Source organism: Hippocampus zosterae, chromosome 14, assembly GCF_025434085.1.
Source record: "Hippocampus zosterae strain Florida chromosome 14, ASM2543408v3, whole genome shotgun sequence".
Lineage (NCBI taxonomy): Eukaryota > Metazoa > Chordata > Actinopteri > Syngnathiformes > Syngnathidae > Hippocampus > Hippocampus zosterae.
Genome location: NC_067464.1, coordinates 3,765,109 through 3,788,445, shown reverse-complemented (window position 1 = coordinate 3,788,445; position 23,337 = coordinate 3,765,109). Strand labels below are relative to the sequence as shown.

The following is a 23,337-nucleotide window of genomic DNA, read 5'->3' as shown; positions in this document are numbered from 1 at the left end:
CGTGCTTTATTTTGTTTGTCATCCATACAAAGTCGAGTCCGGATCGCGGCATCTCCAGCTGCCCCCAGTCCCCTCAATTGAACTCTTCTCTGGACAAAGTCAAGCTGAAGCCTGGAGGTTCTGTGGAAAGCCTGAGGAGTTCACTCAGCGGACAGAGTTCCATGAGTACGTGTGTGTGTCTGTGGCCTGTGTGTGTCAAATGTAAGGTGAGCGCCCCCCAGCCCCCACTCCCCCTCTCCTCTCACTGTCGTGTGGCTGTGAGCAGGCGGTCAGACGGTGGGCACCACCGATTCGTCCAACAGCAACCGAGAGAGCGTCAAGTCAGAGGACGGCGAAGAGGACGAGCTCCCTTACTCGGGACCCTTCTGCGGACGCGCCCTCGTCCACACAGATTTCACACCCAGTCCCTACGACACCGACTCCCTCAAACTCAAGGTGATTACACCCAAACAACAAAAAAAAAACAAATTCACCCGAAACCTCTTGGTTGGCTAGATCGCACAAACGTTAGTTATGTGACAAAGTTGGTCTGTTCGTCGAGTTGCTAGTGAGCGAGTGGGGAGCTGGCTTTTAGCAAGTTAGTCTGTCGGTCATTCATTCACCTTCCAAGCCGCTTGATCCTCACTAGGGTCGCGGGGGGTGCAGGAGCCTATCCCAGCTGTCTTCGGGCAGGAGGCGGGGGACACCCTGAATCGGTTGCCAGCCAATCGTAGGGCACACAGAAACGAACAACCATTCGCACTCACACTCACACCTAGGGACAATTTAGAGTGTTCAATCAGCCTGCCATGCATATTTTTGGAATGTGGGAGGAAACCGGAGCACCCGGAGAAAACCCACGCAGGCCCGGGGAGAACATGCAAACTCCACACAGGGAGGCCGGAGCTGGAATCGAACCCGGTACCTCTGCACTGTGAGGCCGACGTGCTAACCACTGGACTACCGGGCCGCCCGTCGGTCATTTTATTAGTTAGTTAATTGATTGTTTAGTGCGTTGATTAGTTAGCCGGATTGCACATACGACACCGTTTATTAATAAGCAAGACGGCTAGCCATTTATGTGACACAGAAAGTTTGATAATTATGCGACAAAGTTGCTGGGTTAGTTGTGAGTGAGTCGATTAATTAGTTGGAGTGGTTTAGTCAGTTGTGGACTGGTTGGTTAAATAATTCGTTGTTGGGTTAATTGGTTGCTTAGTTAATTGGATCACGCACAGCTTTTTGATGAGGAGCTAATTTTATGACCCAACGTAAGTTTGTCAGTCAGTTTGTTAGTCACGTGACACAAAGGTGAAGGAAAAAAAATCACGAAATTCTGGCCGGGATGTGTTGATGCAGAGCGGCGACGTGATCGACATGATCAGCAAGCCCCCGATGGGCACGTGGATGGGCATGCTGAGGGGCAAAGTGGGCACCTTCAAATTCATCTACGTCGACGTGCTCAATCCAGAGCAGACCAAGCGGGCCAAGCCCAAGAAGACCGAGCGCAGGCGCAGGAAGGCCCGGCAGCCCAAACCGCAGTCTGTGGACGAGCTTCTGGAGCGTATCAACCTCAAAGTAAGTCGGAACGAGTCCCCAACCAACCCTTCATCATCATCGAGATTTTCCTGATCACTGTAACGCTTGTGACAGGAGCACCTGCCCACCTTCCTATTCAACGGCTACGACGACCTGGACACCTTCCGGCTGCTGGAGGAGGAGGACCTGGACGAGCTCCACATCACGGACCCCCAGGACAGAGCCGTGCTGCTCACTGCCGTCCAGCTGCTGCATGACTACGACGGTAAGGGGACGACTCGTCAACACTCGACGGTGGAACATTCAAATGCTGCGCTGGTGAGTCGTATTTTTCATGCACTTTGTATTTGCGGCGTATCTTATTTTGAAGGCACGTTGAAGCGTTACCGTAGCAACCAGAGAGTGTTGCGGGCAAGATAGGACGTTCCTCGTGTCATGATTCTTGTTTATTATTAATACGTATCGAAAATACGACAGTTTTGATTCAGGTCAGATCATATTATTTTGTTGTATTTATCCATCACATCTTAAAGTCCGGTCCCTGAAAATATTGTCTGACATTAAACCGGTCCGTGGGGCAAAAAAGCTTGGGGACCGCTGGGTTAGTTTACTGGTGGTCGTGTTTGTTTTTTTCTGTCATTTCTTGGTTGATTTTTTTATTAGATGGTTGTTCAATTTGTTACGTTTTTTTTTAATAGTTGATGAGTATGGTGGTTAGTTGGTTCATTACGACGTTGTATGTTTTTGAGTAGTTTCAGATGACACAATACGTTTTTTTTGTTTTTTTTTAAGGGATCTTAAAGGCACACAACCTTTAAATAACAATCATAATAATAATAATATTTTTTATCCATTTGTGTTCATATTGTACTTAATTGAAAGATGTTTGTTTTTTTTTTTCTCTTTCTCCTTTCTTCTTTCTACATACTGGAGGCTGTAAATTTCCCCATTGTGGGACGAATAAAGGATATCTTATCTTATCTTATCTTACCTCTTGTACGTAACGTCCATGTCCCTTTACAGGCAGCAGTGATCCAGAGTGCAGCAGCTTGGCCGAGGAGAATGTTTCTGTGACCGACATCCATATCCTGACGGGAAACTCCCCGAGAGACTCGGGCTGCTACGAGAGCAGCGATCCCCCCGACAACAACAGTAACCACCACAGCCTGACCCCACCCTAAACTCTTCCTCATCATCCTCCTTTGCATGGTACTGTACACTCTTCTTCTTAGCGTTTTTTTTTCTTCTTCTGTAGAGTGGGTCAGCCCACACATATGAACTGGAGAGTGACTTTCAGGGCTTGAGGTGAATGTAAAAAAAAAAATGTCCAGTGTTCTTTGTGGAAATATGTTTCTTAATATAGGGTTAGCCTTCTTATCATGTGCCTCAAATTGAAAAGTATTGACTTGATCTTGTGACGTACAGTACATGACTTTTTTTAGAGTGTGTGTGTGTGTGTGTGCGCGCGCGCGTGCCAGGCACGTGGAATAAAAAAAAGCTTTGTTTCTTTGACTGCACATTTTCACTGCAAGCCATGTGATATTTCTAACGGTCATTCTTGTTAAGCATTCATTTTCAAAAGTACTCCATAGATACTAGATCATACAGAAGACAACATTCAGAGTTTTTATTTAGCTGTTAACAATGGAATACAAATCGACATTAGAAGAGTGTAGTAGAATGCAATTTACAAATCGCAGTCCACATCTCGTCGTTTCATGCAATACATGAAGTTGAAGAGAGAGCCACATACTAGTTGGCATTCTCGTCATCTGATTTATGACTTACCGATTCATATTTACACCACACTTGTTTGGTAGAATTCCGTTAGTTTGCCACCGCGTTTTAAGACTGAAAGTCCAAGTGTTTAGTAAGTTATCAACTTATTCTCTTTCATACAAATTCACAAGCCTAATTTATACAACCAAAACAATGATGTATAATAAATCGGATATTGTAAGATAAGATAAGATAAGATAAGATATCGTTTATTTGTCCCACACTGGGGAAATTTACAGCCTCCAGCAGCAAGAATGTAGGTAGAAAGAAGGAAAAAAACCAACAACATTGTAGTACTGATTAATTCATGGCTTGTTTCTTAAAATATGCGGAAAAAGAGTAGCGGTACCTCTTAAAAAAACTACATAATTAATATTTTTTAAAACTCACAATGACATTATCTAAATCGTTTAACCCCACTGATTCGTCTGCGATGATGCGTTCAATGGCATCGGGAGATCACAGTTTGGCTTGTAGATGCATTTCTTGAAGGCAGCTCCTGACCAACCCGGTGGCGTCGACGGCCGTCCCCCAGGCCAAAGAGACGCCGTAGCCCCCGTGGCCGTAGTTATGCACCACATGGGCCCCGCGGCCGCCGCCCAGCCGCTGTCCCGCCCTCTCCACCCTTGGATTCCTCCTGGAGGGCCTGAGCCCGACCCACTGCCCCAGCATCCTACCCCGACACAGGGATGGCTCCAGCCTGGTGCAGCGCTCCAAGATGGCCTCGGTGTCCCCGGGGTCGACCGCCAGGCGCCAATCTCCCTCCTGTCGGGTGCCGCCCACAGTGACGTAGCTGGAGCCGGGGTAGATGTAGGACTTCCCCTCCTCTTGACGGACGAAGTTCTTCAGCCAAGGGGCGTCCACCTTCAAGACCTGGCCCCGGACCGGGACGAGCCCGACGTCTCCCACCAGCTCCTTGGAGCCCAGGCCCGAGCAGTTGACAATGACGTGGTAGTCTGGGCTCAACTCCTCAAGACTGGACACTTTCTTCTCCACCAGTTTACCGCCGGCTTTCGTGAACCTGGACACAAACGACGAGGAAACCAGCCACCTATCTATTTTCTATTGCCCCTGTCCTTAGAAAATAGAAAATAATTTAAAATATCAAAATTAATGAGTGGGCGGCCCGGTAGTCCAGTGGTTAGCACGACGGCTTCACAGTGCAGAGGTACCGGGTTCGATTCCAGCTCCGGCCTCCCTGTGTGGAGTTTGCATGTTCTCCCCGGGCCTGCGTGGGTTTTCTCCGGGTGCTCCGGTTTCCTCCCACATTCCAAAAATATGCATGGCAGGCTGATTGAACACTCTAAATTGTCCCTAGGTGTGAGTGTGAGTGCGAATGGTTGTTCGTCTCTGTGTGCCCTGCGATTGGCTGGCAACCGATTCAGGGTGTCCCCCGCCTACTGCCCGAAGACGGCTGGGATAGGCTCCAGCACCCCTCGCGACCCTTGTGAGGATCAAGCGGCTCGGAAGATGAGAAAATTAATGAGTTCTGACCAGAAAAATGAAAATCAATGCAAGCAAAAAATTGATTAAAATGAAAAAAAAAGTGATTAAAAAAAAACTTCTAACAGCCCCCTAAAGACATAAAGCTAAGAAAAGCAGCAAAACGGTGAAAATATTTGAACAAAGATCAAATTTTCTGTGTCTCTTCTACCCATCGGTCTCAGAAATCCTCCAAAAACTAAAATACAGCCAACCCCCCCCCCCCAAAAAAAAAGTTTGAAATAGGAAAAAAGAAGCAAACACACATGTTTGTGGAATATATCCGTCTGAGCCACAATTCAAACCCAAACAAACTTGTGTTGCAGCCAGGGCAGGTAGCTGGAACATTCGCACTTGATGGTGGTGAAGGCCTGGCCGAACGTGTGCTCGGGAAAGCGGCGCAGCTCGCGTTCGCTCAGGAAGCGAAAGCCAAACACGATGTCCCACCAGTAGGGCCTCTTGTTGGCAGGGGGCTCCCTGAAGATTTGAACGCTATATGGGTGGGGGTGAAGAAAAGATGACATCATCGTGCAACAACATCACCTCAGTCAGCATGTTGTCCTCAAGGGCTACGTTTAAATGGCCACTCGTAGATGAAGTAGAGAAGAATAAAGTATTCATTCATTCATCTTCCGAGCCGCTTGATCCTCACTAGGGTCGCGGGGGGTGCTGGAGCCTATCCCAGCCGTCTTCGGGCAGTAGGCGGGGGACACCCTGAATCGGTTGCCAGCCAATCGCAGGGCACACAGAAACGAACAGCCATTCGCACTCACACTCACACCTAGGGACAATTTAGAGTGTTCAATCAGCCTGCCACGCATGTTTTTGGAATGTGGGAGGAAACCGGAGCACCCGGAGAAAACCCACGCAGGCCCGGGGAGAACATGCAAACTCCACACAGGGAGGCCGGAGCTGGAATCGAACCCGGTACCTCGGCACTGTGAAGCCGACATGCTAACCACTGGACTACCGGGCCGCCCTAAGAATAAAGTAAAAATATGATTTTGATTTTTTTTTTATATATAATAAAATATGAATTCCGTCTCATTTTAAAATGCTTTGCATGCAATTACACCTTAAAAACTGTAAGTCTCGCAAAAGGACAGACAGTGCCCCGGGCCCCTTCAATGAGACAATTTCACCATAGTGAAAAATACATCCGATACAGTACGTCTACAATTGCCGATCCTTGGGATATATTGGCAAAAGCTTCCATGTTATTCAGAAACATGGAAACTTTTCAGTTGTGGAAAAAAAAAAAAAGAGAGAAAAATCTTTCACTTCATTTTACGCTTGCATGTTACCCTGAAGGGCGGCCCGGTAGTCCAGTGGTTAGCACGTCGGCTTCACAGTGCAGAGGTACCGGGTTCGATTCCAGCTCCGGCCTCCCTGTGTGGAATTTGCATGTTCTCCCCGGGCCTGCGTGGGTTTTCTCCGGGTGCTCCGGTTTCCTCCCACATTCCAAAAACATGCGTGGCAGGCTGATTGAACACTCTGAATTGTCCCTTGGTGTGAGTGTGAGTGCGGATGGTTGTTCGTTTTCCGTGTGCCCTGCGATTGGCTGGCAACCGATTCAGGGTGTCCCCGCCTACTGCCCGAAGACGGCTGGGATAGGCTCCAGCACCCCCCCCCCCCCCCCGCAACCCTAGTGAGGATCAAGCGGCTCGGAAGATGAATGAATGAATGAATGAATGAATGTTACCCTGAGCTTAGCAGCACTCCGGCCTCAGGTGCGTGTCTGGACTGCGCGATGGCCAGTAGGTGGTCAAAGGTGTCGCGGAACCAGCATCTTTGGCGTTCCAAAGGAATATCTAGTGCAAAGAGGGATGGCGGCTGAGGTGCAAAAGGAGGCGAACTGTATCATGAGTACCAATTTGACATCTGGTCGATTTGAGTTCTTTTAAAATTGGCTGATTTTTCTCTCTCGTTAAACAAATGCTATAGAACCGAGTTCTGTATTGGAGAATTTTATTCAAATCATCACCAACCTAAAAAATTCATCCTGGTTTGACTCAAAATGTATAAGTTGGAGGGGGCTGCAACACAATGGCATTTCATTTCCGATCAATGGGGAAAATCGCTTTGAAATCAGTTCAGTTCCAATTGGTTGCATAATCAATTAAACCGGTAAGTCAAAGCATCGCTATATTTTATTTGGCTGCCTTGTGTTTATAATTACATGTCTTTAATATTATATACATGTACAGCAGATTCGCAAATTTTTTTGATGAAAAATGATTGGTGGTATATGTCCATTTATTGAAGAATTTTTGGTTTTAAAAAATACATTTAATCTCTTCCGACTGCGTACATTCATCAGCCTCGGTGACATGGTGCTGACCGTTGTTTTTACGGCATATCGGCGTTTTTCCCGCCCACCTGGATATTGTTCCGTACAGAGGATCCCGGCCGCTCCGTCGCTGGTGGTCCTTGGGCTGAATTTGTCGGCCATCAGGGTGACCGAGCAGCCGGGGAGAGTCTCGGCTATGCACACGGCCGTGGACAAGCCCACCACGCCCGCGCCTACCACCGCCACCTTTGCTCCTCTCATCCTGGAACACGAGATAACGGTCATGAAGAACAGCCGAATGTCCCGCATGGCTATGTCGTGCGGTGCCTTGAAAAAGTTTTCATACCGGAGATTTTTCCGTGATCAACCAACACCAAGTAGCACATGATTGTAAAATGGAAAGCACTCATCCATCCATCCACTTTTTGATCCGCTTTAACCTCACAAAAGCCGCAGGGCATGCTGGAGCTTATCCCAGCTGTCTTCGAGCCTTTGGGGCAGGCATGTCCAAAGTCCGGCCCGGGGGCCAAATCCAGCCCGCGGTCGAATTTCATCCGGCCCTCGGCCCCTGTCATAAAATCAGTGCCGTCTGGCCCGCAGGTTGGGCGCAATGGAACACGTGTTGCATTGACTGAGGTCTCGTAGACTGGTGAGTGATGTTTCATAGAGTACTGCTTCCCTCTAGTGGCTAAATGAGTAATAGCATTTACTAAATGAGTAATAGCATTTAGACACTAGAGGGCAGTAGCACTCTACGAGACATCACTCACGAGTTAACAAGACATCACTCCGTGTTCATATTAACCTCCCAGTTTACTGAAAAAGGAAAGTTGACTGCGAGGGACGACGATTCAAGGATGGATGGAAATTGGACTATTTCTTCACTGAAATACGCAACAACTGTGTCTGCCTCATTTGCCAAGAGACAGTGGCTGTTTTTAAAGATTATAATGTCAAGTGACATTACCAAACAAGAGACGCTGACATGTACGACATGATTACAGGCAAGGTACGAAGAATGTCAGCCAAGGTCGGCCCCCCCGACATTTTACCACATAAAATCTGGCCCCCTTGGCAAAAAGTTTGGACACCCCTGCTTTGGGGGGACATCCAAAACCGGTTGCTAGCAAATCGCAGTGCACACAGATACGAATAACCATCTGCGCTCGCATTCCCACCTTGGGACATTTTCAGGTGTTCAATCGGCCTGCCGTGCATGTTTTTGGAATGTGGGAGGAAACCGGAGTACCCGGAGAAAACCCACGGAGTCACGGAGAGAACAAACAAATTCCACACAGGATCGAACCCACGACCTCCACACTGTGAGGTCGATGCCCTAAATCCTCCACTACCTGGCCGTCCATTGTAAAGCATGAGTATGCAAAATAAAGAGGAAGGTTGACACAATGCAACCTCAAACAGGACAAACTGGAAAAACATTTAACTCAAACAGTACTGTGGTACCTCGACTAAATTAAGTGGTTCTGGAAGAACTAGAAAATGTTTTGTGTCGTGTTATCAAGTCAAGCACACGTGAGTCCAGCTGTCGTGTTAACGTGGATAACTTTTATTGAGCTTTCCCGAAGAGTGTATTCTCTCAAGTCACTCTCCCCTCTCCCGCTCTCGACGCACACCCATGACGTTGTCGCCCCGCGACTCTTTCGTCATGCTGTACAGTGTACACAATTACACCACAGTTTGTAGAGACGTAAATGCCCTAACCCGTTCTAAGCCTCTAACAAATACATGTTCCAATTAAATTATTGCGCAATAAATTAGAGTCGTGCATAGTGTAAAAAAAACGAAGACTATAGAAAAAAAATGGTGGTCATGACACTTTTAACTGTGTCCTCATCGTGCTTTGCCCTCGTTCGTTCATGTTCTCTCTCAGAAGTGTTTTTTTTTTTTTTTGCCTGGCGTTTTGTGAAGAACTGATCCGAGGACGTTTGCTTTTGTCGTTTTTAACGATCCTTCGAAAACGTCCAAAGCAAAGATCAGCATCGTGAGCGATCGCCCGATTGATGAACACTTTTTCTGGGTGATTCACATTTACGTAACACTATCGGAACGCCTCATGGCTCGAGGGTCGAATGACTAGAACGTTGCACAGACACATATCTATCTACACTGTTATCACTGTAATAATAATAATAATAATAATAATAATAATAATAATACATTTTATTTAAAAGCACCTTTCAAGACCTTGTTAGAGAATGTCAGTTTACCCAACTACGAATCTAGTTGAATATGACGCATGAGCTCATCAGCAGGCAAAAGGAGTTGAATGCTCATGAATGCGGAGCGGAAAGTTTATTTATTTATGTTATTTTCATGTCGTGATTTTTCTGTTTACTTTTCAAATGCCTGCAATGAATTCGAAGTCTTTTCGTATGTAAAATATACAAATGCCATGTAGCAACAAATATGTGTTTAATTGACTCTAAAACACTTGACCAAAAGTTCAGTAAATTAAACATTTATAAGATGCATTTGAAGGGCTACATACGACGACATCCGACGGTCATAATACCCCAGCAGAATCGAATGCGCAGACATGATCCAGAGATCGTTGCTTGGTTGGAAAAACAAAAACAAATGGTTCACGAGCATCACGCACCTGCTTTGTTGTTCAGTGTAGACCTCCAACGTCGTCTATGACTTAATCTGCTACTTTTTTAAAACGCTGATTACTACGGAGGCTGGAGCCCCTAAGGGGACATGGAAGGAAAAAAAACAGTTGAGGCACCCAATTTGAACAACAAAGTGTCCCTCGCGAAAGGAATGTCACGTCACAGCAGGTCCGCAAACTCGATTCCCCCTATCCAGACTGTTTTTAGATCCCATCAGGCTTCTGCAAAGCTTGCTGATCGTTTGAATCACTTAATGTTGAAGGATGGAGACATCTTAAACAGGTTGGGTGGAGGCTGTCGAGGAGCGCACTTTGCCACATCGGGATGACAGGGTGTGCGCCTTAATCCACTATATATGTAGATCTGCTCACACGGAAGTCTCGTAGTGAGTGCATTCCTCGCGATAACACCTCACTCTGACTTCTTCCGGTTAGCAAGAAAACGGTAAGGTCCTAACAGCTCACTATTCACGAAAAACTCGACGGGGTTTCTTCAACAAATGCGTTGCCAAGCTCTATTCATTTTACGTCTTTACGTAGGTCAGTGTTTTGTTTTTCTTTTAGAGAGAAAGCGGGCGTTTTGTTCGAGGTGCTGTTGTTTTTTTAAAATATTTTTATTTATTTATTTATTCCGAACGTGAAAAAGTTCTAAGTTGTCCTTTGAGCTTCAAACACCTTTGGGGCAGGTGTCCAGTGGACACCGTCCACTACATGCCTGATGAAAAGGCTATTATATGTGACAATATTTTATTTATTTTTGTTTTTAAATACGTTTGAATCAAATCCTTATCCAAATAGCTGTGTTTCGACTGACGAATGTTGTTTTTCCTTTTCTCTTATTGTGGGAAGTCTTGTTGCACTCGGAACCAAAAATTAGCAAATGAACGAGGGAGAAGAATATTTGCGACAAATGATCTTGTTTTGTGTAAAATAACTGAAAAGCAATTTCTTGCTACTGTAAAAAATATCTACAACAGCTGTACAGTAGCACATTGTCACGTGTGCAACTGTACAATTATTTCTGTGTACAATTCCCACTGAACATTCGAAATAGCAATTTTTTTAATGACGGTCAAGGAAGGCATGCCCCAAAAAGTGTTTTATTCTATTTCTCAGCAGTTCACTGAAGAAGATGACACTGACGGCCTCATCTTCCTCGCACAAGATGACAGTCCTGAGCAAATTGGCACACCTCAGGAAGTGTGAAATCCTGTGTGACATCACCCTGCTGGTGGAGGGCGAGTGTTTCCGGGCGCACAAGGCCCTGCTCGCGGCGAGCAGCGACTACTTCTTACAGCTTTTCACCGCCAAAGATGTTGACGCCAACACCGGGGCTACCTACCGACTGGACAGCGTAACGGCTGCCACGTGCGGTGCGGTGCTGGAGTTCATCTACAGTGCCCGAGTGTGCGTTGAGGAGGGCGCCGGCGAGCAGCTCCTGGCAGCCGCTCGGTTGCTGAAGGTGGGCGACCTCCTGAATGCGCTGCAGACCACGCGGCGACGCAAGGGAGGGCGAGCCAAGAAGAGCCTGCTCGTCAGGAAGCAAAGGAAGAAGAATCCCTCGTGTGATGACCACGCCGAAGAGCGACAGGAAGTAGCTAACAACAGAAAAGAACAGGAACAGCCCACTCGGGCAGGAAGACGCAGAATCGTGCTGCCCGTCAAGTACGACGCCTTTAAAGTGGGCGGAGACTTATCACCTGGAGGAGGAGGAGAGCCGGTGAGGAGGTGCAGGAAGAGAAAGTATCCTGACACGGAGGCCAGATGTCACGACTGTGGCAAAGGTTTCAAAAACCATATCTTCCTGAAGATCCACCAACGTACTCACACAGGTGACCTCCTGCATCGTTTTTAACATGACTGTCACTACAGTAGACCCCGCTATACACGGTGCCGCACCAAAACTTAGATTTACAGACATCTTTTCGTACATTCTCCCCATAGAAACAATTCTCAAAACTCGGAACGGGTGAGTAAGGATACCAGTTCTCCGTAACGGGCCTATGACGGCCTTCTTTTAAGGTGCTAATGGTGGCTGACGATACCAGCCACCGATACCGACACCGATTATAGTCAAAAATAAAATCTGACATTGAGTAAGTCCTTCTCGGTGGTAGTCTCCGAATAATCATCTGAATCAGAAAGTTGTCTTTGTTGACAATTTTTAGCCATCGTGTTCAATGAAATTTTATACATGATATCAAAATTGATGATGATATCATGATATCATCAATGATATCAAAAAAAGGTATTACTGACTACTCAAATTGTGAATACTCGTACCGATATCGGTCTGAAAAAAAAAATCGTGCCAAGCATTCCCTGCTCAAAACGTCTCGCTTATGTTTTTTTGTTGTGCTCACGAGCTAATCCACTTTTCCCTCCGTACGCACCGTACAGGAAGTGATGTCATTGTTGCTCCCCCCAACCCCCGCAGGAGAGAAGCCTTTCTCCTGCCAGATGTGCGACGCGGCGTTCACGCAGAAGCACACGCTCCTGGTCCACCAGCGCAAGCACACCGGAGAGACGCCGTTCGTGTGCAGCGTTTGCTCCAAAGTCCTCGCCACCAAGCACAGCCTTCACGAGCACATGAACCTCCACCAAGGTGATCCCGTCTTGCTTCTCTCGTAAGGCGTGCGTGTAACCGAATCACGTGACTTCACGTGTCTTTACAGAAAACAAGTCATTCTGCTGCGACCAGTGTGGAAAGAGCTTCACTCAGAGGAGGCAGCTGAAAAGTCATTACAGGGTCCACACGGGTCAGATGGAAGCAGACTGGATGCATTTTTTTTTAAATTTGGTTTTATTTGAAGGTCATATTGTGAATTTTATTAATTGTCGTTTCTGTATTCATTGTAGGCAAATCGCTTCCAGAGTGTGCTCAATGCCAGCACAAGTTTTTGGATACGGCCCAGTTGAAAAAGCACTTGCGCACTCACACAGGTAAAATCAAGTACGATACTGTTCGGTGAAATAAGATAAGATAAGATATCCTTTATTCGTCCCACACTGGGGAAATTTACAGCCTCCAGCAGCAAGAATGTATGTAGAAAGAAGAAAGAGAAAAAAAAACCCAACAAACATCTTTCAATTAAATACAATATGAACACAAATGGATACATCGCAGTAGTATTTACAATTTTCCTTCACATCATTTAATTATTATTATTATTATGATTGTTATTTTTTATTCATCAGCCTGACAGCAGTCGGTAGGAACGAGCGTCTGTGTTTTTGTTGTTTCGTGCGAACTTGAACGGATTTTGCATCGCTAAAACCTGCGTGGAATTGATGGCCATTATAACTGCAAAAAAAAAAAAAAGTTACAATTTCCGTGTAAATTGTCGTCTGCAGGTGAGAAGCCGTTCACGTGCGAGATCTGCGGGAAATGTTTTTCTGTCAAGAGCACTTTGCAGACGCACATCCGGATACACAGGTGAGCATCATCACTGCACGCTAACTAATGGCTGTCGGTGCTTTGACCACAAAACGGGTACTGTCGGAAGTGGCGGCTCAAGTTTTGCAAAGGCTAGCTTAGCCCCTTTGCCTTCGCTCCAACCGCTGCAGTCTGATATGTGAAGTACACGAGAGTATTTTCCCATTTGAGGTCCTGATTTTAAGCGGAAGAGAGACTGAGAATGGGCCATGACCTCAACCCCAGATCCGCCGTCGCAGGGTAACCGTGAGAAAAAATTTTGCTTAGTCCAGCAATGTGCAAAGTATTGCCTGAGTGAGTCTTATCAAAAAAAAATTTTTACAGCGCATTCATTAAGCAGATTTTTTTTCCTAAAGTTGGTTCTTGAAATGTATTTATTCCTTTTTATTTATGTGTAAAAAAAAGTCCCATGTTGTGCCCCCACAGAGGCGAAAAGCCTTACAGTTGCACCATGTGCGACAAGTCCTTTGCCGACCGCAGCGCCTACCGCCGCCACGTGGCCTCCCACTCGGGCAAGAAGCCCTTCAACTGCTCGGCCTGCGGCCTCTCCTTCTCGCGCCTCGACAACCTGAAGACGCACATCAACACCCACAACAAGGAGAGGGCGTCCAAAGCGGAGCCGGCCGATCGAGGTGGGAATGGCGCCGCCCTGCAGGCACAGGTAGGTCACGGCAAGGTTTTTGTAGTTTATGACAGGACGGAAACAAAGAGATATTTTCTTGACCAAAATACAATTTAAAAAATTATTTTTTAATTAAAACTTGCTGAAATTACTCCTTACATTTGTAAAACTAATTAAATATAATTATTGTGAAAACATTTTTTTTCTCGGGCGTTACACCCCATCTCCGCTCCTGTTTTTCGTGGAAAACGTGTCCTGAATCCTTATCTGCGTTTTTTGAAGGATTGGTTTTGTTAAAAACAAATTCTTGAATACGTAAGAAAAAAAAAGCAAAACTTTTTTTTCCCCTTTTTTAAAAAAAAATTAGTCAAGGGGAAACTCACAATGTGCTCATGCGCTGCATGCGCCATTTGCTTATCTCTGATCTCGACTGATAAATAAATACAATATGCATATAGAAAAATGAAAGGTCACTCATCTCTAGTCAAGAACATGACACATGATATTCAAGTGCTGATTTTATTTTCCTATATTTTAGTAGTTACTGTTGTAATAACAGTATAATAACTACAGTGACTTGTGATGAGAACTGTTTTTGCAACTTTTTTTTTTAATGAACACTTGGGCCTACTACGCATCTGTATTTTAATGGAGATCTTAGTTGCACTTTGGATTTTTTTTTTTTAAGTGGTAGAAAGTTTATAAACAATGTATCATATATGGCAATATACAGCAAATGTATAGAGCTGAAGTTGGAAGTGACCAAATAAGGAAAAAAAGGGGAAAAAACACCATTGCAAAGTTGCATTACATTTGCATGAACGTAGCTGGAAAAAAAAATGGTCGGCATACAACCCACAGGTCCAGAAGTATCAGCTGGAGTCAGGCTCGGAGCAGGAGATCCAGCTTCTGGTGACGGGGGACAACATCAGCTTGACGCAGGAGATCGGCACTGTCGCGCCCCAGATCCAGATGCTCGGCGCGCTGGACACTCAGGCCGTGCCTCCGCGGACTGAGTCCATGTACGTCATCACCCTAAGCAAGGAGGCCGCCGAGCACCTGCATGCGGCGCATGGTCCCGCCCAGCAGATGGCGCCAACGCACGTCCAGGGCGTCCACGTCAACCAGCCCATCTCAATCAGCCACACGGGCGAGCACATGTCCAGCCACCACATCCACGGACACACTTTCCAGATCCAGGCCGGGACCGTCTACTCCACCGCCGCGCCGCCACCCGGACACCCTTGAGCGCAGCGTCACCGACGAATCCAGTAAGCTAACACTCGTGGCATTTAGTTACACTTGTTGGGGATGAAAACAAAAAAACCGAGGCGGCTCAAAGTGCGCTAAACAAAACGTTACGTGTGCATTATTCCTACCATTCCAGAAAACAAACAAACAACATGATAAACTCCATGATAAGTAAGTTTCACGTGGTAACATGATAAGTTAGTTACTTCCGGTTGAGGTGACTGGCTGGCGGAGTCCATTTTGATGTCTCATAAAATCAGTGTTACGAATAGTGACTGACCGATTTGTCGGCTAGCTGACGGGATCAGTCAAAACTAGAATCGGCCAAAATCGGCAGATTTTCTTTTTCCTTTATTTATGTATTTATTTATTTTTGCCAATTGTTTTACGTCTACATTTTGGCTGAGAGTTGTCTCTCTTGAGAAGTTCGGCAAATGCCAAAGGACAAAGCGTTTGAAAACAGTCAAATGTTCTGACTGTGATTCCTGTCGTTATTTTGATAAGCATTAAGGGACTAAAAGTGTGAGTTGTTTTATTCATTATGTATTTTTTTTTCCTTAATCCTCTGATTGCAAACTCTGCGAAATTTTATTCTGCCAAATTTCTGAATTGGCTCTGACTCAAAACAAACAAACCCAAAAAAATCCATACAAGCCGCAGCGATAAAAAAATTTTTTACAATTATTTAAGCGTTAAAAAGAAGACATGCTAGCTACCACCAGTGACCTGAACTGCAAGTATTTGCCTCATTTTGTGATGTTGAACGCAGAAGCCAAATGTCATCACGTTATTAGGTGAAACTTAAAATGTCTCATCTTTTAACACGATAACTCTCACCAAGTTATTACGTGAACCTTGTCAGATTACATTTGTAAAAACGTACTATGTCACTTCAGTAACACAGTTTGACAGAAGTTTAAATAAAGTTCATTCAGAGCAACACCGTACTGTTGTTTTTATTTAAAAAAAAAAAATTCAACCAAGGTTTCATTTCAGCCTCCACGTATGCGTTGGGACAAATGAAGCCATTGAGGTCATTTCTTTACGACTGCATGTGGGCAAATTATACGGATTGAAGAAATAAACCATGCGGCCGTTTTCAATTCTACTTTACGCAACATTTAATAACAAAATATTTTATTAATTAATGAATAGGACTGAGTATTATTTGATGAAATAATACATTTAAAAAAAACGGATGACAGGAGGCAATTGTAACTGAATTCCAAAATGAAATATCGGTCTTTGAAATGTGACAAACAAAACCCACTGTCCCGCCGTGACCCTTACCACTACCTCCTTGCTACCATGGCGACAGCAAACTGAGCTACATCTATCGAAAGGTGTAAAAATATGCACAGCTCGGGCTCGAGGCCAACTGTGTTCCTCTCGGATACAGAGACGCCATTGGCCGGGAGCTCCGGGGCTTGCCAGCCAATAGGAAATGACCTCTCCAGACCACCTGCAACCATGCAATTCCTCTGGGGGGGGGGGGGGGGGGGGGGGGGGGGGGGATTTTACACATACACACACAAATAAGAGATTTGCTAGAGTGGCTCTCAAAGCTTTATTTACATGCACCGTCTCTTGAGAAGCTTGTAAACATCACATTTTTGTTCTAGTAGGAGCAAGAGGAGAGGGGCGATGACAGCGCGCAAAAATGATTTACACTTAAAAAAAAAGTCAAATTGTCATCTTTACAAAAAAAAAAAATTTAAGTGCTCCAGAAGGCGTGAAATGGGTGGCGCTTGGAAAAAAAAAAGCTACGAACACAATTCATGAAATAATTAAATGGGTCTTGGTGGTCTTACAAATACTTTAAGATATATATATATATATTATATATACTGTATATATTATATATTGCCCTTAGCTATGCTTCCAGCTATCTACAACACCCGATTTCTAGCTATGTACAGTATATGCGCAAACGTTTGGCAATATTTTCAAGTACTGTGAGTGACGAAATGGCAAGAATGGCTCGGAAGATAATGGCTCCCGTCACAGGGGGGCAGCACCTGCTATAGTGCTGATAACAAGGGTGGGAAAGGGTTGGGTTCCTCATGCCGCCGCCCCCCCCCCCCCCCCCCCCCTGCTATCATCTCTTTTACAGCACCAAGAAGTCACCAAATGACAGCGGAATGATTCCGTCTTCTGGAGCCGTTTATCCCATTATTTCGCTATTTACGCGACGAGTGACAAAATTAAGGGCAAGCAGCATCGCGGAAGTAAACATTGTCAATGATTCATTTTGTTTAAAATGCGATAGTACAGAAAAATGGTGTAGATCAACGCAAAGTCAATCGTGAGAATGCTGTCGTACTAAGGTAGGAATGGCGCGACCTCACGGCACAAAGTAAATGATGAAAAATTTGTGAATTAAGGCGGGGGGGGAAAAATAATTTTATGAGAATAAATATGAAAACCATGAAAGTTGTACATTTACAAATATTAAGGGACAACATTAGAAAATAAACCAGCATGAAAAAAAATTGCCATATCACAGGAACAAAACTCATACTATTGTGGGAATAAAAACGTAAAATAACACGATAAGTTTACATAGTCGAACCGAGTTGCGTTTAAAAAAAACAACAATTTGGAGAAAAAAATATCACAAAAGTATTCATGTGGGGAAATTGCCATATCACAAGGAAAAAAGTAGTCAATTCATGTTATGCAATTTGACGAGAGCAGATTTGTTCAAGATTAAAGAGTCACCATTTTATGTCTGTGAGAAAAGTCACCATTTTAGTGGAATAAAGGTGCGATCTAATGAGGAAGACACTCAAATAAATGCGGAAGGAATCACAATGCTAGTGGAATAAAAAGTGCAACAGGAAAAAAAAAAGTCATCAATAGAAATAGTCGGAATCTTATGGCAGTAAAGGTGCACGGAAAAGTATTAACTTAAACAACCAAGTGAATCTTTCGTGAACTATTTCTGAAAATGCGGCTCGTGTGCGAGACTTGTGCTAATGAACATAGTTACCACCCCACAGAGTTCCTCCACCAGTGACATGATCAGCTAGCCTAAATTCCAGCGCAAAAAAAAACGGAGCCCAAAACGCAGTGTTAGCACAGGCTAGCATTAGCTAACAGTTGTTAGCAGCATTAGCTTCTCGTGTTGTTCTGTTGACGTGACGGCATATGGTTATTTGCGTTTGGCCGCGTCATGCGGCAAACCGCTACATGAATTGACAAATGTAATTTGGTGGCTTGGTGGTGAAATGTTGCGTCCACCAGTGAGCACTTCTTCCGATATTCCGCTAGAGTTGACGATGGTTGGTCTGTAGCGTCCGACGTACCTTCTAAAACGAAACTTCACAATGATTTCACGAGTAATCTCAATCCCCTCACCCATCCACCGCCAAAAAAATAAAAAATAAAGCACCTAATGTGGCCACTTAGTCACGGAATAGCTGTACACGTTCATATTTGGTGTGCATCAGATTTTCCTTTTAGTCAAGTATTCTCCTTTAGTTTTCTTTTCCATGTAAACAGGCCCTTGGCCCTTGTTTGGCAAAAAATGTTGATGTGGGAGAACAAAATCATCTTCCCTGAGATGAACGCAACTTTTGTTCCTGTTTCAGTATGAGACTCGCTCAGGTTCATAGAATTCCCCCCTCCCCGACCCCCCCGTTTTTTTAAGAATCCAGTACACCAAACATACGAGGTGTGACAATAAAGAAACAATGTCACTCACGACTCTGCTATCGGATTGTGTTAGCTTAATTCCTGTTTGGTTAAAGCGGTCCTGGCAAATTGGCACATCAGAGGCGCTAGTGGCACAGCTAGCGAATTCATGGGTAGACTTAACCCCCCCCCCCCCATTTCAAACCCATACTTGCAGGACAGCGAGCCGAATAAAAGCTACAAAACAGCTAGCTTAGACAGCTATTATCACCTTCCATACTGCCTTCCTGGCAAAATCAGCGTATGGGGGCGCTCGGCTCCCTGCGATTAGCTTCTGATGCTAGCTTGGAAGCCAGAAAATTCACAGAATGACTTCAACCTCCAATTCAAACATCGGTACTGTACTCACAGGACAGGCAGCGGGGGAAAAAAACAAAAAACAACCCGCTGAGATAATTGACTCAGTGGCTAGCATGATGGACTGGGACAATTGCTTTTAACACGAAGCGTGTGCGGGCAGTGAATTTGTTAAACCTAACACTCCGATTGTGTTCTCCCCCCCCCCCCCCCTCTTGCCCTTTCTGATGTCACCCAGAAGCTGAAAAATTGCCTTTAACTCCTCCTTGATAGCTTGTAGTGCCTTTCACATTGCCTTAGCAATTAGCATTAGCTGCGTGGCTAGCATCATCAGCAATAATTGCTTTCAACTAAAAAAAAAAAAAAAAAAAAAGGGAGTGTAGCAAAATGAGTGTTAAAGTTAACATACTTCACTTGTCCATTTCAACCTTACGCACGGGTCAGCGAGCCGGGAAGAAAAAAAAAGCTAGCTTGGCTAGCCACCTTTAAACTCCCTCCCTCCAATCGCCAGCGTTAAAATAGTGCCGGATTCTTTACCGTCACACCTCAAATTATGTAGGATGGAAAAATAAGAAGATAGGAATACACTTTTAACACTCTCCTCCCCCCCCCCCCCCCACCCCCCACCGACACCACCGGAGTCTCTTTGACAGTGCGTTCCATACCCCCTCAGCTCTGAACCCAGTTCTGCGGCGACGTCTGCTTGAAGCCCCCCTGGTTCACATTGGCGTTGTGGGAGGCGTCGAAACTGAGGTCCAGGCAGTCGGCCTCCATCAGTTCATTGCGGATGATGGAGTCCATGTCGCACTCCAGTGCGCCGTTGAACACCTCGAGGTCCAGGTCTGCGGCGGCGGCGGCGGAGGGGAAACGGTCCTGGCTCTCGTCATGACGAGAGCTTTTGCCGGGAGACTTGAGGCCATTCCCGCCGGAAGAAATTTGCGCCTGGACGGCGGCGTGGCCAGCCGACGGGACGTCGTCTTTGCGCGCGAGCAGCGTGTTGCGGCGCGAGTTCTGCAGGGCCACGGCGGTGCTGGCCTGCGACATGAGCGGGTCGGACTGGGTGAGCAGGACGTTGCCGGAGTCCAGGCTGAGGAGATCCTGCAGGGTCAGGTGCGCCGCGCAGGAGAAAGTGGTCTGCTTATTCTCCTGGATGGTCTGCATGGGCGACTGGCGCAGGCCGGTGATGGACGTGGGGCTGAAAAGCGGGCTGGCGAACGCAAAGGCGGCGCCGCCCTGGCCTTTGTCGTCGTCGTCCTCGTTGGAGGGAGGTTGCTGGGACGCCGTCAGGCTGATGTTGTCCAGCAGGTCGTCCATCAGGTTGTCGGACAGCCCGTCGTTGAGGTTCATGGTGCCCGCCAGGTCGGAGAGTCCGGCGGGCCCCGCCGACGGCGACATGCTGCTGGGGCTGGAGTACAGCATGGGGGACAAGGGCGAGTCGTCCACGGGCGCCTCGTCCAGCTCCGGGTTGGCCAGGATGGGCGACAGGCGCCCGCTCAGCGTGCTGGCGTTGGAGTTGGTGCGCGAGCGGAAGTCGGTCCAGGCGTCCAGCTCGTCGCTGCTGCGCGACGTGGGGCTGCCCGTCCACTTGGAGAGGCTGGACGAGCTCTCGGAGCCGCCGTCCTGGGCGGCCTGCAGCGAGGCTTTCTTCTTGGTGGCGCGGCCTCGGGCGCCTTTGATGTATTTGCTGTTGTCCATGGAGACGGCGCGGCGACGCGGCGCTTTGCCGCCTTTGCCGCCGTCCGGGTTGACCATCCACCACGAGCTCTTCCCGGTGCCTTCGTTCTGGACCTTCACGAAGCGGCTATGCAGGGACAGGTTGTGTCGGATGGAATTCTGTGGAGGGCAAGGAACGTTTCTTTGTATGGCACCATTTCAATTGACGAAGCAAAGACAGTTTTGTCGTCGGGGAATTTTTGTTTCTAAAAGTCGCTTTTTTTTTAGTAGTCCCGAAATATAACGACCGATTGGCTAAATTGGTCGTTTTTGTCATTTCTTCTCTGTCCACAGCCATGCTGTTTGTGTAAGGCAGGGCGTGCCAGCAAGGAGAGGCTTTGAGAATTACGGAATCTGCTTTTTAAAAAATGGATAATAAAACAGCATGATCATTCCTTCAAGAAAAAAATTCAGAGAATCAACCCGCGTTCCACGTACAAACTACAGGATTATAAACCTATTTCCTGACACACACACACACACACACACACACACACACACACACACACACACACACACACACACACACACACTTAAATCCTTCAAAGCTCTCATCTGACTTGATTCCATGACAGATTTGAATTGGTTGTCCGGGCTAGACTGTAATCCTTATCAAGCGAGAAGCCGTCCTTACCGTGCTAACATTGGGCATGTTATTCAATTGACTTCCGTATGTTTACAATACAAACATAGCCGATAACATAAATAGATAAATTTGAATTTAATTTTACTCCTTTTTTTTTTTTAATGGTTCGATATTTGCCAAAGTGGCGTTTATTGTGAAGTCAAGCAAGCCGAGTCGAGTTCAGAGCTCGTGGCTCAAGCTAATTGCTAAATAAATAAACTACCACTATATAATTCATATAGTAGATGTTTCACTTTTTAAAACTGAAAAAAATGCAAACATATGATACATTTTTTTTCATTAATTGTAAAATGTGGAAAAAGTTAAGCAGTGTCCACATTAGGATTTTTAATTTTCGATAAATTGCCCCCGCCCGAAAAAACAAACAAACATTGTGAAACCTTTTTTGTCTCCATGTTGTCAGCCTTGGGTATTGTATGTCAAATTTTGATGACAAAAAAAGTATGCCATCAGTTTTGGAGCAATGCTGCGACAGACACCGTACAAAAGTGAAGCACAGCTAGTATCCGATTTGTTAAATTATTTCCAAACGTGAAAAAAAAACCCCGGCAATTAATCATTGGCAGGTGTGCGCAGGAACGATGTCCGGCGCTCCCTCACCTTCCATCCGGCCGAGCTGTTGGTGTCTCCCTTGTCCTTGAAGTAGGGCACGGAGCGGACCATCCACTCGTAGATCTGCGACAAGGTGAGTCTCTTCTCGGGGGACGACTCGATGGCCTGCGTGATGAGGTCCGCGTACGAATAGTTCCCCCAGGCGTTCCGGCGAGCCGACGACTTGCGCAGCTGCTGCGAGGCTGTGGTGGCCGCCGCCGGCACCACATGAGCCGAGGACAGCGAGCCATCCGCGGAGTCTTCGGTGCGGCGCCGCGCCGGGAGGTGGAGGCCGGAGGAAGTGAACGGGCTCGGCTTGACAGCCCCGGTGGCCTCCCGGGGCACACCGCCGTCTCCACCTCCTCCTCCCTCCTCGTCGTCATCCTCTTCCTCCGGAATGACATCAGCGTCGTTAGCCCCCGCTTTGCCCGCCGCGCCGAGCTCCGGACGGGGTAGCGGCCAAGTGCAAGAGCGCGGTCGCTTCTGGGGTTCAAAGTCCGGGTCGATTTCCACGTTCGGCTCGCTGGCTTCGGCCATCTCACGGTGGGCGATGATTGGGTCGGGAAGTCACTCGGGTCGCATTCCATCAATGTGTGCGGTGGTGGTGGTGGTGGAGGAGGAGGGAGGTGCTGTCTATTTACTGGAATGCATGCTAACAGGAATCGCGATGGCTTTTCCTCGTGAACCCGGGAGAGGAAAGCGGGGGGCGGGGGGGGGGGGATTTCGGCTTTGCGTTCCTCCGTGAGCACCCAGAAGCATTTAACACGTCACTACGCTGCCATCTTGACCGTTTCCTCCCGCGACTTTCTTGGGCATCTTCATCGTTGCACCTCCTTCCTGCAGAAATGTTCACCAGCACTTCGCCTCCAGGCTGATATTTGCACACGCAAAACGCTCATTCAACCAAACAATCCTGCTGCTACACCTCCTCTTCTTCCTCGACCTCCTCCTCTTCCTCCTCTGCGCTGCTCCAAATTAAAGCGACAGTATGGAGCAGTGATGTCACCGCCTGGCCCCCCATGGGGATGCCCAGCAGGTTCCACATCACGCAAAAAATGTTGGAAAAAAGTCAGCTGTCCCTTTTTATAATGGGCAATTTTTTTTGCACAAAATAGCCCCTAAAAATGTGTATATTTAATATGATTGCAAGTCAATGTAACATTACTTAGTTTGAACATAAACTCTGCATTTAAATAATATAAACTGTATTAAAACAATTATTAAATTAAAAGGTATCGAACGCAAGTTTATAAATGTACCAAACTCAAAGTTTATACACAAATTATATGCAAATAATTATACAAAAAATGCAAATACAAGCGCATTTAAGCAATGCATTTTTTTCAGATACCAGTAGAGGGAGCCAACATACTACTAGTGGCGC

At 46.3% G+C, this 23,337-nt stretch overlaps 5 protein-coding genes across 13 annotated transcripts in view; 2 read left to right on the top strand and 3 right to left on the bottom strand.

Moving 5' to 3' along the window:
- The window catches only part of LOC127614944 (SAM and SH3 domain-containing protein 1-like), a 68,551-nt gene that overhangs the window by 25,550 nt on the left and 19,664 nt on the right, over window positions 1-23,337 (top strand). For 2 of the 3 annotated variants that reach the window (XM_052086413.1, XM_052086415.1), the window contains exons 12-16: window positions 33-165; window positions 266-435; window positions 1,339-1,557; window positions 1,633-1,783; window positions 2,542-3,035. In XM_052086413.1, the coding sequence (XP_051942373.1) occupies window positions 33-165; window positions 266-435; window positions 1,339-1,557; window positions 1,633-1,783; window positions 2,542-2,699 (831 nt within the window). In that variant the 3' untranslated portion in view covers window positions 2,700-3,035. Of the gene's footprint in view, window positions 1-32; window positions 166-265; window positions 436-1,338; window positions 1,558-1,632; window positions 1,784-2,541; window positions 3,036-23,337 lie in introns of those variants that run through there. The other variant, XM_052086414.1, reaches the window with a different exon arrangement.
- Window positions 1-23,337, bottom strand: part of srsf5a (serine and arginine rich splicing factor 5a) — a 97,712-nt gene that overhangs the window by 74,055 nt on the left and 320 nt on the right. The gene's annotated exons all lie outside the window — the stretch shown is intronic.
- Window positions 3,589-9,947, bottom strand: ddo (D-aspartate oxidase). Of its 2 annotated transcripts, none has more exons than XM_052086435.1 (5): window positions 9,690-9,947; window positions 7,159-7,396; window positions 6,482-6,590; window positions 5,095-5,271; window positions 3,589-4,318 (listed from the first exon to the last, which is right to left on the bottom strand). In XM_052086435.1, exons 2-5 carry the CDS (start codon window positions 7,376-7,378, stop codon window positions 3,757-3,759), a joined length of 1,068 nt encoding a protein of 355 aa, XP_051942395.1. In that variant the 5' UTR covers window positions 7,379-7,396; window positions 9,690-9,947; the 3' UTR covers window positions 3,589-3,756. The 2 variants fall into 2 exon arrangements, with proteins under 2 accessions (XP_051942395.1, XP_051942396.1); XM_052086436.1 differs by having other exon boundaries at window positions 7,159-7,331; window positions 9,690-9,943.
- On the top strand, window positions 9,987-20,834 carry zbtb24 (zinc finger and BTB domain containing 24). 6 transcript variants are annotated; one of them, XM_052086423.1, is made up of 9 exons: window positions 9,987-10,146; window positions 10,821-11,533; window positions 12,139-12,306; window positions 12,377-12,460; window positions 12,561-12,644; window positions 13,056-13,137; window positions 13,564-13,798; window positions 14,621-15,030; window positions 19,645-20,834. In XM_052086423.1, exons 2-8 carry the CDS (start codon window positions 10,834-10,836, stop codon window positions 15,005-15,007), a joined length of 1,740 nt encoding a protein of 579 aa, XP_051942383.1. In that variant the 5' UTR covers window positions 9,987-10,146; window positions 10,821-10,833; the 3' UTR covers window positions 15,008-15,030; window positions 19,645-20,834. The 6 variants fall into 6 exon arrangements, with proteins under 6 accessions (XP_051942383.1, XP_051942382.1, XP_051942377.1 ...); XM_052086422.1 differs by having other exon boundaries at window positions 10,818-11,533; window positions 19,677-20,834; XM_052086417.1 differs by having other exon boundaries at window positions 10,818-11,533.
- Window positions 19,673-22,942, bottom strand: foxo3a (forkhead box O3A). Its single transcript, XM_052086425.1, has 2 exons — window positions 21,963-22,942; window positions 19,673-20,836 (listed from the first exon to the last, which is right to left on the bottom strand). The coding sequence occupies exons 1-2, from the start codon at window positions 22,488-22,490 to the stop codon at window positions 19,673-19,675; spliced, it is 1,692 nt and encodes a 563-aa protein (XP_051942385.1). The 5' UTR covers window positions 22,491-22,942.

Excerpts from the sequence above, each read along its gene's own strand:
- ddo (XM_052086435.1), bottom strand. The coding sequence starts at position 7,378 with ATGCGGGACATTCGGCTGTTCTTCATGACCGTTATCTCGTGTTCCAGG. Across the intron at positions 5,272-6,481 it reads GGAGTGCTGCTAAGCTCAGG|CGTTCAAATCTTCAGGGAGC; the intron begins GTAACATTCATT and ends CCACCCATATAG. Across the intron at positions 4,319-5,094 it reads CTGCCCTGGCTGCAACACAA|GTTCACGAAAGCCGGCGGTA; the intron begins GTTTGTTTGGGT and ends GTTTGTGTCCAG.
- zbtb24 (XM_052086423.1), top strand. The coding sequence starts at position 10,834 with ATGACACTGACGGCCTCATCTTCCTCGCACAAGATGACAGTCCTGAGC. Across the intron at positions 13,138-13,563 it reads ACGCACATCCGGATACACAG|AGGCGAAAAGCCTTACAGTT; the intron begins GTGAGCATCATC and ends GTGCCCCCACAG. Across the intron at positions 13,799-14,620 it reads GCGCCGCCCTGCAGGCACAG|GTCCAGAAGTATCAGCTGGA; the intron begins GTAGGTCACGGC and ends TACAACCCACAG.
- foxo3a (XM_052086425.1), bottom strand. The coding sequence starts at position 22,490 with ATGGCCGAAGCCAGCGAGCCGAACGTGGAAATCGACCCGGACTTTGAA. Across the intron at positions 20,837-21,962 it reads ACAGCTCGGCCGGATGGAAG|AATTCCATCCGACACAACCT; the intron begins GTGAGGGAGCGC and ends TGCCCTCCACAG.